The 15,728-nt window shown below is 36.8% G+C and overlaps 1 protein-coding gene across 1 annotated transcript in view; it reads right to left on the bottom strand.

The window, feature by feature from the left end:
* Positions 1–15,728, bottom strand: part of LOC109541881 (ras-related and estrogen-regulated growth inhibitor) — a 292,322-nt gene that overhangs the window by 181,792 nt on the left and 94,802 nt on the right. The window contains exon 2 of the mRNA XM_019910878.2: positions 7,241–7,297. Within this exon, the coding sequence (XP_019766437.1) occupies positions 7,241–7,297 (57 nt within the window). The remainder of the gene's footprint in view (positions 1–7,240; positions 7,298–15,728) is intronic.

The raw sequence follows: 15,728 nt of genomic DNA, 5'->3' as shown, positions 1-15,728 counted from the left end.
ACGTTTCTTTAATGTGCTCTGAGCTACCCGCAACAACTAAGCAGGAAGGTGGAAATGACAAGCAGGGTGAACCATCCACGTCGGACGAACCAAATGGTAGTCATCTTAAGCGACATACGCTAGCTAATCACACGTCTACTCAAGTATTTTTGCAAACGCTGCGGGTGACCATAAAAGGAGATAGAGGTTCGAAAGTAGTTAGGGCTCTGGTGGATACTGGTTCACAACGGTCATATATACTAAAGTATACTGCCACACAGCTTTACTGTCAACCCAAAAGAGCGGAAAAGGTTGTACATTGCCTTTTTGGGGGATCAGAGATGTTGGTAACGCATGTCTGTTTCGATATTACTGTTTGTAGAGGTGTATTTTCACATACTTTTGAAGCCTTGGACCAGTTTACTATTTGTGGAACTGTACCGCCGGTGTTTCATGGACCTTGGACCAAGGAGTTAAACATGTTGGGTATCAAAGTATCAGATGCTGTGCAGTCCGGTCCAATTGAATTGTTGTTAGGGGCTGATGTTATAGGTACGTTATACACCGGGCGACGAGAACAATTACGCTGTGGATTGGTTGCCATGGAGACCCAACTAGGCTGGCCACTTATGGGAAAGGTTTCAAGCAGCAATGGCACTCGTTCAACTACCGCCATCACGACGTTAAACTTGTTGGTGCAAAACGCGTCTCTTGCTCCACTGTGGGAACTGGAAGCTCTTGGAATTAAGGAGCCCTCGGATAAACGTAGCAAAGAAGAAGCCGCCGTTGCAGCCAGGGAACTTTTTAATCAGACAATCCACATTGATTCGGAAGGGCGCTACGAGGTCAGGTTATCATGGCTGGAAGACCATCCTCCACTTTCCAGCAATTATAATTTAGCACAGAAGAGGTTGGAGTTTGTTGTTCGAAAATTGAAATACACTGGTTTGTGTGATCAATACGAACAGATTTTTTCCGACTGGGAAGCAGAGAAAATCATCGAGAATGTTAATCCAGACAAAGTTAATCATCTTCTAGGACATTATCTGCCCCACAGGCCTGTTATCAAAAAGAGCAGTGTGACTATAAAAATAAGGCCGGTTTTTGACGCTTCGGCTCATGAGAAAGAGAAACCTGCTCTGAATCACTGCCTTGAAAAGGGACCCAATCTGATAGAACAAATACCTTCCATGTTATTGCGATTCAGAAAGAAAAGGATTGGAGTAGTGGCTGATATTCGTACGGCGTTCCTGCAAATAAGTGTACATACTGCAGATCGTCACTTCTTAAAATTTTTATGGCTAGACTCTCAAGGACGCGAAGTCGTATACAAGCATCAAAGAGTAGTTTTTAGGTTGAATAGCAGTCCTTTTCTCCTTGGAGCCACTTTGGATCATCATTTGTCCCAATGTTTAGATTTCTGTTCAGCTAAGTCGAGTGGTAATCTGCTGTATTCTCGTGGGACGGTGGAGAAATTGAAACGAAGTTTTTATGTGGATAATTGTATGGTTAGCTTATCCACAGAAGAAGGTGTTGAAAAGTTTATCCGGGAATCAGCAACCATAATGAAACAAGGACTCTTTGATCTAAGAGGGTGGGAGCGCACTGGAGGAATGAATTTAGAAGATTTTGAAGAAACCTGTCCAGTGCTTGGACTGAATTAGTACCCCAAAGGAGATTATCTTACTTTGAATTACAGTTTCCTGAAAGATGTTATTTTGGAGATAAACGCTGTTACTAAGCGACAGATACTCGCTTTGACACAGAAAGTTTTTGACCCAATTGGTTTTGTTAGTCCCACTACGCTTATTCCGAAACTGATGCTTCAACAATTATGGAAGGACAACCTGACCTGGGATCAACCAGTGACTGAAGGCTTAGCTCAGAAGTTTATGAGTTGGATTAAAGAGTTGCATTACCTACAACAGATTGAAATACCTGGTTGGATAATGGCTGGTACCAACGAAGCGGGAGAATTAAATTTGCACACGTTTTGTGACGCCAGCCAATCGGCATATGCTTGTGTTGTCTTTTTACGAGCTGTCCGAGGCGGTAAAGTGTCGGTATTTCTGTTGGGTGCAAAAGCAAGAATTTCGCCCATGTGTAAATCCGCTCCAAAAATGACCATACCTCGACTGGAGCTGTTAGCGGCCACCATAGGTGCTCGTCTTTACTCATCTTTGGTGGTAAATTTTCAACAAGAGATACCATGTTTCTTTTTGAGCGACTCCTCCACTGTAGTACATTGGATCCAGCGAAGGGAGCAGTGGGGAGTGTTTGTGTGGAACCGCGTAGACGAGATAAGAAAGTTGACATCGGCGGAAGATTGGCGACATTTGCCAGAAGTGTATAATCCAGCCGACTTACCATCCCGTGGGTGTTCTCCGAAGCAGTTACTCGACTTAAGATGGTGGGAGGGACCACGATGGCTTTACGCCGATCCAACTACCTGGCCAACTGCAGTTGAACTTCCCAACGAGGAAGAGATTAATGAGGAAAAGAAAAATAAACTTGTCACTACGTTGAACAATTTGGAGAAAACCGAAATTTGGCACTTTAAATACTTTGCGAAGTACACCAAAACCGTACGTATGTTTGGGTGGATCATGAGATTTAATTGCAATTGCAGACGACCCGACACAAAGAAGTCTGGTGAACTCGACGCGGACGAGCAGAACGCGGCAGAGGTATAAATCCTGAGACTATTGCAAGCGGAATGTTTCACTGGATCGAATGACTCTAGACTAACTGGTTTGTCCCCTGCGTATGATGAGAAAGGATAACTACGTATCAAGTCCAGAATATCAACAAGGTCAGATAGCGATGACTTTCGTTTTCCCGTAGTGTTGCCATCCAAACATGCTATAGTGAAAAGTATGATCATGGAATCCCATGTTAAGTCATATCATGTCGGGATGGATATGATGGATGAGTCGGGGCATGGATATGTTTATTTACTTGCGCCGTGTATCGAGCCGTACATTTGCAACTTACCACTTCACTGTCCACCCCTAGTTTTCTCCAAGCACTTCGTCGATTTATGGCGCGTCGAGGTAGAGCAAATACTATCTGCAGCGACAACGGTACGAAATTCCTAGAAGCCGCAAACGCATCTTTGACATTAGATTCGGAGACGATTACACGGGAAACCGCTATCCAGCGTATTACTTGGAAGTTTAATCCTCCTACTGCAGATTGGTGGGGCGGATTTTGGGAGCGGCTAATAGGTGTTCTAAAACAGCTATTAAGGCGAGTGTTGGGACAAGCCAGCCTCAACTGTAAAGAGCTATCGACGCTCATGTGTGAGTGCGAGTCAGTGGTCAACTCAAGACCTCTCACTTACTTGTCAGAAGATCCTCAAGATTTGATTGCCCTGACTCCTCTAATGTTTTTAAGAGAACATATAGAAGACAGATTACCTGATTGTGACGTCATTGATAAATCCTCATTCAGCCGAAAGATCCGGAAGCTTCAGACTTTACGTGAAATGCTGCGAAAACGTTTTCGTTCAGAATACTTGGGCCAGTTGAAGCTATTTTGCAAAGGAAAAGTGACCCGCCAAGTTGACATTGGGGAACTACTCATCGACAGCGACAATACAGAGCGTATGGAATGGCCCATCGGACGAGTTGTAGAAGTTCTTCCAGGAAGGGATGGGCAGATTTGTTTAGCCAAAGTGGAGACTATCAAAGGATGCTTACTCCGTCCACTACAACGATTATTTTCATTGGAGTGTGGACGTGATCCTGACAGACTTTCAGTCAGTTGGACGCTGTTAAGCCTCGTGTTCAAACTGAGATAGAAGTGAATTCGCCTATGACTTCGTGAAATGAAGGCGAAAACCCACAGATGCAGCTTTCCCAGAAGAGTCGTGAACCTGATATTGAAGATGTCGGTATTGAAGTCGAAAAAACGACTCGATGTGGACGTATTAGTAAGATTTCAAGTCGTTATTTCGAATAGAGTTTGTTCTATAGTTAGTTTCATGTACGGGAAGTACATATTAGCTCTGTTTAGCATTACAAACTTATTTTTTTAGTTTTAAGAAACATTTTTGTCAGCAATGTTTCTTAGGTGGGTGAATGTCAGAGATGCGAGTATATGAGACGGATGAATAGAGAGAGAAAAGAGAGCGAATCGAATACAACAAAACCTAAAAATGAAAACCAGTAAGATTTTGACATTGTCAGGAAAAAGTTTTATGTATAGACATCTCGGCAGTTTTATTTAACGAACCCGTCGACGGCCCTTTGAAACGGGTAGTTTCTTTTGGTGCACGACACAACAGAATCAGAGCCTTCCAGGGGCACTCACAGCACAATAACTGACACTTTCCCAAGCACCAAATAAATACCGAGGAAGGGATACATTCCTACCCCGTTTGTTCGATACACACAACAGGAGGTACAAATGGAGCAGGAGTTAATTAACTGAATACAAGAAGCTGCTTGAGAAGAGTGGATAATAAGGAAATTACACAGGCACTAGCTTGTTTGGAGTGAACCATTCAAATGTTTGGTCAAATGTATGGATTACTTGTAAACACCAAACCCCGCAGAATTCGAGGTTATCAGAACATGTTGACATTTCGTCACCAAATCTTGTTGAATTTACCGTTTATCCTTGTCTATCTTCTTGTCAGTCTGTATAATTCCATGGTTAACGGAGTTTTAAATAATTACGAAGCAACAGGTATTTGCGCAATGTTAATTAGGCAGATTACCTGGGAAAACATTGCTGCCGTATTTCTGATATAGTTTTTTGCAAATTTCTCAGTTTTTAATAACAATTAATTTATTTTACTATTTTTTCTGTACTCCTATAACAGCGCCAGACAACACCTCCAGAGCAATGACGCCAATTTTGAATCACCCTGTATAATCTTTCTTTCTTCCGACAAGGTACCTTAATGGCACTAGTTATCCAGTTACTTCTTCGTGTGAGTTCTTTGTTACGATTCTTATTGTGACTCCTTGACTTTTCAATGCAATTATTTATTTTAAAGATTAATTTGTTTAAAGCTCTATTAGGATCATTTGTTTCTATTCATTTCATTTCATTCATTTCGCCAATCGGTTGTAAACGCATAAGTGGTGAATTTTTTGTAGTTGATCCTCTTATCATCAACATTTTTTTCTACTACATTAATTAAACATAATAAACATTTCGTTTAACAACTGAAAAGAGCTACACCTTATTTGATGCGATTAATTCAAAATCATAAGGCTTTTGACAGTTTAAACATTTTCTACATTAAAAAGTTTATACAGACAAATTTGTGAACTGCAAGGAGATTTTAAATTACGAGCTCTAACTAATTGAATAATATGAACATTTAGAAATAGTTTTTCGTGTTTGAAAACACAAATTACATTATCAAACAATGAAAATATGAGACACTAGAACATCTCGAAAATAACGGTTAAATTAAAAAAAAAACAAAACCGGCAAACGTAAAGTGAGAATCAAACCAAAAGATACTTTATTGCTGTCTGAACACGGTCTAATCAAGACTATATAAGATTTCAGGTAAGAAGAGGACAAAAATAAGATTTTACGAAGATGTGTGATTATTTTTAAAGAAATATCTTCATTCATTCATAAATGTTCCCTGTAGCAAAATGCTAATAATTCAAGAATTACAGAGTAATTAAGCTCTTGCCTAAGATTTTTTTTAATTGACAAAGTAAAATCGAAAGCAAAGTTAGTGACAAAGAAACAAAGTCTTGAAGGTTAAAACCGGTTTCCAAGTATATTATAAAACTATACTATTCGAAAACCGGTTTTCTAAAATGTGGATGTTTGTATAAACCCTAATCAAACTATGCCAAACAATTTAACAGTTATTTAATAAAAACCGATTTTTGGAGGCGTCTTTTTGGAGCATGATTCTTGGAAGGAAGAGTATGTAATTTTTGTTTATAGGACCTATTTTTCTGCTGAATTTTTCGGTTGTTTTATCGTGGAAGAAAAATTTCGCCCCGAAGTTTTGCTGATTGAACTCCAACTTGAACTGCGAAATATAAGATAGTTTACAAGAAGCAGCCAAGTTTACCTCCTTTCATAACTATTATGCTATTTTTACATCTTTTATATCTACGCGGAACAAAACTTATAATTTTTGGGACTCACTATGAGACACTATTTTTTAATTTCCGTAAAGTTTGAAATAAATTGTTTTGATATAATTATAATCCTAATTAAAAATACTTAAGTAACTAAAAACGTTTTCTGTATATTTGGCAAAATATGATAATATTTGGTAATCCAGATATATCCGATGTGTTAAACGGTCAACTGGGAAAAAGAGAAAATGCTCGAACTGAAACAGCGAAAAGTTTTACAACACGCCATATTTTCTCTATTTTTCCGGAATCAACAAATTAGTGTGATAATTTTTCTTCTTAGTTATTTTCTGATGTATTTTTTACTCTGCTTAAATATTTCACCCTACTGAAAGTTTTTGTGGCAGGACCTGAGGACTTAGTTAGTTAATGCGGAGGATCAAGTGGTTTTTATAAAATCACGATTTATTTGTTAATTATAGTTTTCGTATCTATTGCTCACAAATTTTCAAACCATAGTTCAACTTGCTGAATAGTGTTAATTGCTGTAAACCGAAAATGATTTGTAAAGGAAAGCACTTCACTTACCAGAGAAAAAACTGTGGGAACAAGGAATAATTTTGTTCAAAAAAATCAGCTCAAGGTAATAAACAATTATTGAATTACTCATCAACACCATAAAATTCCACGGGTATGTTTTTAATAAGTGATACAGCAGTAGTTGACACGTTCTTCTAAAAGCATGCTATTTTTAAGAACAACTTTTGTTCACCACTACCTACTGACTGGTCTAACCCAAACAAGCAGCCATGCAGAGAGGTACACCACCTTCTTATCTTTACTACTACGTCTCTTTTATTCGAGTTGTCAACAGTTCAAGATAAATGTATCTTTTAACCGTTTTCATACTGAGTCGCAAATAGTAGGAAGCTGACCCTAGAAGCTGTCCGTGATTAAACGGGACTGTCTTTGTTTTACCTTCCGTTCCGACCTATTTCACACTCGTGCCTCATATATACGGTATTTCAGTAATGTTTGTGTTTATAATGCACCAGTATTTTCTGAAGTTTTATTAAAGATGAATACCGTATATGTATTACAATGTGGCTAAAGCATTGCCTTCATTGCAATATGGGACATATACAGAGTGATCTACATTGAACCGTTTAAAGTGCTTAATTCAATGGTTTACTTACCACTAGTTGAACTGTATTCGCCTATGTACCTCTTAGTTAGATACCGCACAGTGACAGCTGAAATAGAAAAAGATCTGATGTTAAAATATGAGGGATGTTTGTTTGTTGCAACATACAAAATTTGAAGAAAGACTACAGTCTTTAGAATTTTTTGGCTCTAAAGCCGTCATTCTGTTTCAAGCTCTGTAACATTCAGAAGCACATGCTTGAAAAAGCACCACAATGCTCCTGTGATATAAAATACTTAAATACTTATATGGTCTGATGCGATGAAATTCACCAACACTCTTTACTTTTTATTTATTTTGTACGAGGTTGATTGGTAACGCATTTGGTCTCTTTGAAAAGAGCTTGAACTTTGTAGGTTGTTGAGGAAATTATTTTTCCTGACGTTTCGCAAGCGCGAGTGGTTTGCATCGTCAGAGGAGTTTTGCTCCAAATCTTTGGTTCGACTCATACCACTAAATATTAAGGTTCTGGTCAACAGTTGTACATCTGTACATGTTCAATGAATGATTTACTTATACAGGGTGATTCAAAATTGGCGTCATTCCTTTTAAGGGGTAATAAGGGCTCACTTGGAAAGTACGAGAAAAATATTTAAACCTTTTTTTTTTCGATAATTTCTAGAAGATATCAACAGTTGAAAATCTAATTTCAACTTTGTCATTAAGCATTATTTAGAAAATGTTCCATGTTTAATTGGAATCATATTGGAATACTTAGGCATCCAAAAAGAAAAATTACGATCTTTGCTTCAAATGAAGAAATTTTTGATATTCAAAAACTTCTCTACAATTTTTTGAGGAAAAGTCAAAGCGGCAATGATGTTTTTTTGTCATTAACAGATAGTTACAGGTAGATAGCCCTTGTCAATAATAACAATAATTTGTCAAACTGTGACTTACATTGAATTTCCTTTCACGACATTGCGGATATGCGATTAGTTCAGGAGAAATGCTACAGTAACATAGCTGAAAGAACTAACGCCAACCAAGGGCTAGAGATACTGAAGATTCGCACCAGGAAGATAGTGGACGACAATACATGTTCAGGTTCCAGACACAGAGGACCAAGTATTGGACATAATTGCAGAAGAGCCTTTCAGGGGCACTCAGAACATGGCACAACAACTGACACTTTCCCAGGCACCAAATAAATTCGGAGCAAGGGCTCCATTCCTACCACGTATGTAATACGAACTCGAATAAGAGAAGCTGGTCGAGAAGAGTGCATAATAAGGTGATTACACAGGCACTTACTCAAATGTATGTTTTTGTAATTTGTAAACAAACTAATAATTCGAGGTTATGAGTTTCGAAATAGGTTCCGCCATTCAACGATTCCTGTTGAATTTACCGTTTATCCTTGTCTATCTTATTGTCGCTTTTTCTATTTATCCATGGTTACTGGAGTTTTAAATAATTACGAAGCAACAGGCATTTACGGAATGTTAATTACACAGATTACCTTGAAACACATTGTTGCCGTGTTTCTAATGTAGTTTTTTTGCAAATTTATCCGTTTTTAACAACAATTAATTTTTTTACTATTTTTTTTGTACTCCTAAAAGACCGCCAAACAACACCTCCAGAGGAATGATGTCAATTTTGAATCACCGTGTATGTATAAATATACCAATATTTTGTCAATTCTCGATTCTCTCAATCGAGCTACCTTAAAATAATGTGTAATAAATTTCTAACTACTACTTTTAATATGTTCGTGTCTCGTAATTGGATTACTCCTGAAAAAGTACGTAAATGTATGTATCCTCAGTGTATGTGTGACCCTCAAAGATCAAACTCGCTTTAAATGTGGACAACTCTGAGCCACGCATGCTTCCAAACAATACAACAAAATTTACAAGCAAATGTTCCCAAAAATAATCATCTTTATTGTATCAGAAACTCGATTTTTTTTTGCATTATCTCCACAACAATATAACATCTTTATATGTCGACAACGTTAAATCGGAACGAAATAAATTAAACAATGAGAGCGATGTCGCAACGACTTTCATTCTCTAACAATATAACGAACATGACATAATTTAAGCAACTCTAGTGGTATTTCGATCGTGTGCACAAGACGATATTATAAAACTGTTTTCCTGTCATCGATGCTTTCTAAGAAAGTTTATTGTCGTCCGAACGGAGGCCATAATAAAATCGTCAAAACCGTATCAATGCTAAAGAACAAAATAAACATCGAGTAAGTTGAACGAACCATGAAGTAGATGATGGTATATCAGAACCAATAAATTATTCGAACATATTTTCGGCGAAAGTAAGATATACCGAGCAGGTGTACTTGTTATGTCAAGCATCACACGCTTAATACACTCTGACGTGATTTCTATAATCGAACATGATATTAATTTACTACTTATGTTTAAGTATAATTAATGTACTAATTAATTATTAATAGCTGTAGAGATTGTTTCATAGTTTTGTGACAGCACACATTTTTTCGAGGAGATTCTGAAGTAAATGTTAACATTGAACGGTTAATTTCAACATCTATTCACGTAGGTAAAGATGTTTTGATGGAGTAAAAAATAATAGTCTTCGATATTTGCAGTGATTTCTTAAATTTCACTTCTGAGTCTTTTTAAGCGTGGTTTGTAAACTAGACACTTTATGTCTCTAGCTGAGGGCTGGTGTGTTTTCGCTTCTTTAAATCTAATCTTTATGTTTCCTTAAGCTTGGACATAATAATTTAAGATGATTTTTTGCAATACTGAGCAACGTGTAAAAAATCACTGCACTTGAATCAAATTTTAATACTTAATGCGTTAAGTGTTCCCGAATATGTATTTCAACAGAGTCACGCAATTTCTTTTCTTTTTCAAAAACCAATTTTCCATATCGCGATGTACCCTATTTTGAGTTACCAGGCTTGCCATTTTGGAATATCGATCGTTTAACAATCGAAGAACGCGTAAGAATTATTAAATGTTACTATAAAAATGGTGATACTGATTACGGTCGACATAATCGACCCACAGAGCAAACAATATCGAACACAGTGGAAGAGACTGGATCGGTTGCGGATATTGTAAGGTCTGTGCATTATCGCAGCATTCCATCAGCTGAAAATGTCGCTGTTGTTGCTCAAAGCCTGGATGAAGACCGGAATTCGTCGATTCCCCGACATGCTCAACATTTGGGCTTGTCTTACGGCTCATTATGGCGAGTTTTGCAATTGGATTTGAAGCTCCATCCGTACAAAGTCCAACTGACTCAACAACTTAAGCCTCAAGACCATGGGCAACGCAGAACATACGCAAATTGGGTGATTGAACAATAAGCCGTTGATGATTTTTTGAACCCAATTTTCTTCAGCGATGAGGCTCATTTTTCGCTCGGTGGTTACGTGAATAAACAGAACACCGGTATATGGGGCTCTCAAAGTCCTCACGTGATCGCAGAAAGGCCTTGCATCCTGAAAAAGTGACGGTATGGTGTGCATTATGGTCTTGTGGTGTTATTGGCCCGTATTTTTTTGAAAACGATTAAGGAAGAGCCATAATAGTCAATTCTGAGCTCTATGGACGCATGTTAACCAATTATTTTTGGAAAGAAATGGAAGATTATGATCTGGAAGACATGTGGTTCCAGCAGGATGGGGCAACGAGTGACACAACACTGGCAGTTAGAGCCCTATTGCAAGAGAAATTTCCAGGACGCGTAATTTTGAGATTGAGTGAGTCATGGCCCGCAAGATCCTGCGACTTAACACCGTTAGATTTCTTTTTGTGCAGCTATGCGAAAGAGCGTGTTTACGCCAACAATCCTCAAACTCTTGTTCAAACAATATCCGGGAAATGATGACCGATATATTACCGGTAATGTGCCGAAAAGTTATTCAAAATTACCTAAAAACGATGGAGGCCTGTTGGAGATCCCGTGGAGGACATTTAAATGATATTGTTTTTCACGTATGGCAAGGTTAAATCTTAATATTGAATTAACATTGTCGTATCCATCTGAATATTTTGTGTGTTGAGTTTCCTAAGCATAAAATGGATAACCCTGTACAATAAAAATGAAACATATCATGCAGCATTATCATAGTTTGATTGCTGTTAAAACCACTACGCCTAATTTGTCTATAAGATTTAATAAATCAATAAATACAATATTTTTCTCTTTAATTGTATGAATATTCAGGAGTGTGATTGATGAGTGAATTAATCCATGATTGAATTCAACTTTCACGCAACTTTTCTTTTGGCTATTTACATAAGTACAATAGTTGCGTAAGTCGAATGTCTAGACCTGGCTGTCACTGATATTACTAAGCTTTATTAAACCACATTAGGTTATATTGTCGGAAGCGTGTTTTAAAAGGTAACAACCAAGGGACACAGTCTTTATTAGGGACATATTCTGCCTTCATGAGCAATTAGAGTTATTTAATGTATTTGGATTAATTGACTGTTTTTAATAAGGTTTAGGCGAACATTGCCATATGAGCCCTAAATCAAATTTAAATAATTTTTTATTTCTTCGTCTTAGTTGGTATCTCGTATTCGAATCGTGCTTTCAAGAGTGGCTTTTCACAATATGTCTCCATTTGTACATACAGATTATTTTAAACTTACAATAGTTAAATTCTTAAATATTTACTAACATCGATTACAAACTCTAAATTTAAATTGCTACAAGTTCGAAATGCTGGCATCGAGATCTCCTTAATAGGGATCCGGACCGGAACTGATATGGATCCAAAACCGGAACGGAAGCTTTTGTTTTTTTTAGATCCATATCTTATACTAACACACTGTTAAGGGCTGAACCCAAATCCAACTATTTCATTTCGATGTTTTCGGTACAGCTTGTCATGTTTGAAAGAAATTAAAACTTGGGTTTCAGAGAATTTCTAGGAAATTTCCGTCTCAATAACACATACCGTACGTTGATACACTACTTTTTAAATCCTTTTTCAGTTGAGTTATTTTAATTTTTCGATCACCAACAACAAAAATTTGACCCTGGAACTCCCAACAAAACTTCAAACTCCTCAAAATATTGTGTAGATCCACAATCAAGAGAGAAAAATCTTCAAACGGAAATAAGACTCTAAAAATAGGAATTAATGAAATAGTGGAGCTGAGTGAAAACGGAATGACAAAAAAGTGCTCTTTTCGGTATCTCATTTGTTGTATTGGCTGTTGCAAACGACTTTTTCGAATTTATGAGACGGTTTCAAAAATAACCGGTTAAATTGGCAAAGTGTAACTGCGGTTTCAGGTTACATGTCTGGAACCCTATTATCTTAGCGGTTACGTTAAATACCCACCATTCCAAATTCCTACCACGTATCTAAGATACAGAAAGCACAAGGACACATTAAACCAATGGCTTACTAAACGCTGGTCACCCTGTATAGATTTTGGAAGCGAAATTAACCGAAAAAATAACCAGAATCGGAAATGAACCGAATTGGAGAATATTTCTGTTAAATCACATTTAGGAATGTTTTCTGGGCTTTGAAGCCGTGGTCTATGGGAATTTCTTCCTGACGTGCTTTCCGACTAAGACGGATCGGAAAGCACGGGAGATCACTTCGCCCACTGCCTCATCGCCTTTGAAAATGTCCACCGCAGTTGTGGACGAAACGTCAGGAAGAAATTCCGATAGGCCACGGCTTCAAAGCCCGGAAAACATTCCTAAATGTAATTTAACCGGCCGTGAAAGCCTTCAGAGTCTGATAAAAGTTAGGTCAGATTGTCTTCTTTTGGTCCAATAAATATCGCAGTACCCTTTTGATCATGAGCTTACGGGACACCCTGCATATAACTATTTAAAACTTGTCAATACCTGTTGCTCCGTAATTATTTAAAACTCCGATAATCATGGAATTGTACAGAGTGGCAATAAGATAGACAAGGGTAAACGGTAAATTCGACAGGAATCGTTGAATGACGGAACCTATTTCGAAACTCATAACCTCGAATTATTAATTTTTTTACAAATTACATTTGAGTCTGTAACCCCAAACAGGTGCCTGTGTAACCACCTTATTATGCACTCTTTTCGAGAAGCTTCTCGTATTCGGTTAATTAACTTCTGCTCAATTTATACCGGTGTTCAGTAATCATTGGTTTAATGTGTATCTTATATACGTGGTAGGAATGTATCCGGTATTTATTTGGTGCCTAGGAAAGTGTTAGTTGTTGTGCAATGTTCTGAGTGCCCCTGGAAATTTCTGCTGCAATTATGTCCAATATTTGTTCCTCTGTGTATAGAACCCGAACATCTATTGGCGTCCACTATCTTTCTGGAACAACTCTCCTCGCGCTTTGTTGCGTGAGTTCTTTCAGCTTCTGGTATGTTCATACAAACTAACAATTGGTAAACATTATATTCATTTAGGTTTTGAAATCTTAAGTTTGTTTCTTGAAGAAATAGAAGAATTTTAAAATCTGATGATGGCGCTGTTGTCTCGTCGAAACGTAATGAAATAAATAATATACAAATTTTTGTTTCACACTTTGACTGGAGCCCAGGGAAGAAAATAATATAATAAAAAGTATGTATGCTGTTTCGTTTGACGAAACTTTTCACTTACGGTTTCTTGAGATTTATAGATAATAATTGAACAATATGTCAATTAGATTTCACCGGCAAATTAACTGGTTAATTACATTTTTTTAAATTTGTAACTAAAAGTGTTTAATTTCGGAAACATATGAGATAATAATATCTATAAACTAATAATTAATTTCGTATAGTACTGATAATTTAAAATTTGCAGCAAAACCTAAAATCCCCTAGCGCTGCTGTTAAGGAAGAGATATTTACCCGATCATGTAATAGCAATAGAAGGATTATCTAATTGAATAAAATAGAGGGTGTTTCAGAACTAAATGGAAATATTTTAATAATACGCTTTTTGTGTGCAACCAGAGAAAACTATCCAAGGAGGCGATTTTATATTCTCAAGGCGATTAAATCACTGTACATTTAAATAAATTAATCAGCTGTTCATCTTATTGTTAATACACTGGCTTGCAATATCTTTGAATATTTTTTTTCATATTCACTGCAAGGCTTGGGTACTCTAAAGGGCCGTTTACACGCTCAAGCCATTTACATAAAACTGGCTCGTACAAGCTCGATCGCACAGGAAAATTGTTGCGTGTAAACGCAGGTTTGCAGTATGTGCATGCCCAAAAAATTGGCTTGAGTGAAATCTATCCAGTTAGTTATTCGCTCAAATTTTTCATCTTGTTTCCGTTCAGTTCATTTGCTCAAATTTGCCTTGTACAAGCCAGTTTGTGCAGATGGCTTGAGCGTGTAAACCTACTTTAAGAAACATTTATTTTAGTTTACATGAACAAAATATTTTGTTGATATGAACATGCATGCTTTACATCTGCGCTAAACGCGTTGACGCACCGTTTAAGTCTTCGAAGTCAGAAACAAAAGGTGTTGTTTTGATTGCCACTTTAATTTGCACATAATAATCAGTTCTTTAGACGGTGTGGAATTATCAAGTTAACCTATTGAATTACTTCCAATAATGTCAAGGTACATACCAAGTATAATGCAATACAACAATAATAAACAATCTTGGATTTGCCTTGTATGTGTGCTTATAACAAAAATAATCATACTTCGCTCATTTAAGGAGCGTTTTTGGTGAAAACCAAAAATCAACTTATGTAGCCAATAAAGATGAATTTGTAATATTGATTCCGCGTTCCATGCCATAAAATGAACGTAATTTTAATTGATAATTTGATCAGGTAATATCTCATTGAAATTAAGTTTATTATATAAATTTACATAATATTATAAGACTGATAATTAATTACCAGAGCTGTGGACATCTGTTCATGAAACGATTAATTTTAATTGAAATTGCCGCATCAATAATCACAATGTTCTTTCGCTGTACCCCTGTATAGACCGTGAATATTGTGAGTACTGATTTAGATGGTTTTCTGAGAATAAAAATAACTTGCACAGCAGAAAACACCGTCAATTTCCAATCAAAACCCTATTGTTCACTAAATTTCGCCATTGGCTGCCGGTATTCATTATACGATCGCAAAATACGCATCTATCTTACTAGAATGAAACTTAACTTTCTCGTATTCCACAGTGGCATTATATATTAATTATAAATTATATGTAGATGACGTTCTAGATAAAACTCGTCAGATATGCTGTTGTATCTTGTAAGTTAGAGTAATGAAATGTCTTTTAGATTATATTTTTTGCCCCCGATCTCCATTTTCTTCTCGTTGCTTTTGATAAGAAAACGAATGCGTGAGAGAAAACATGAATTAATATTGAATTTGTTTCTTTGTAAATGGAAGATCTGTATTGCGAGATTTACTTAAAGATTAATAGCGTTCATATTGGGCATTTATTTGGCTTAACTTTCGACCAACTTAAATGGTCTTCTAGAGACATATACAGATAATGTTTGCTTGGCACTTCTGTTGAAGTTGTACTTACTTATATATACT

The sequence above is a fragment of the Dendroctonus ponderosae genome, unplaced genomic scaffold (assembly GCF_020466585.1).
Source record: "Dendroctonus ponderosae isolate FM_Combo_2020 unplaced genomic scaffold, Dpon_F_20191213v2 Dpon_F_20191213_1, whole genome shotgun sequence".
Classification (NCBI taxonomy): domain Eukaryota; kingdom Metazoa; phylum Arthropoda; class Insecta; order Coleoptera; family Curculionidae; genus Dendroctonus; species Dendroctonus ponderosae.
Note: the sequence above shows the minus strand (reverse complement) of the source record. Positions and strands in the feature narration are given on the sequence as shown.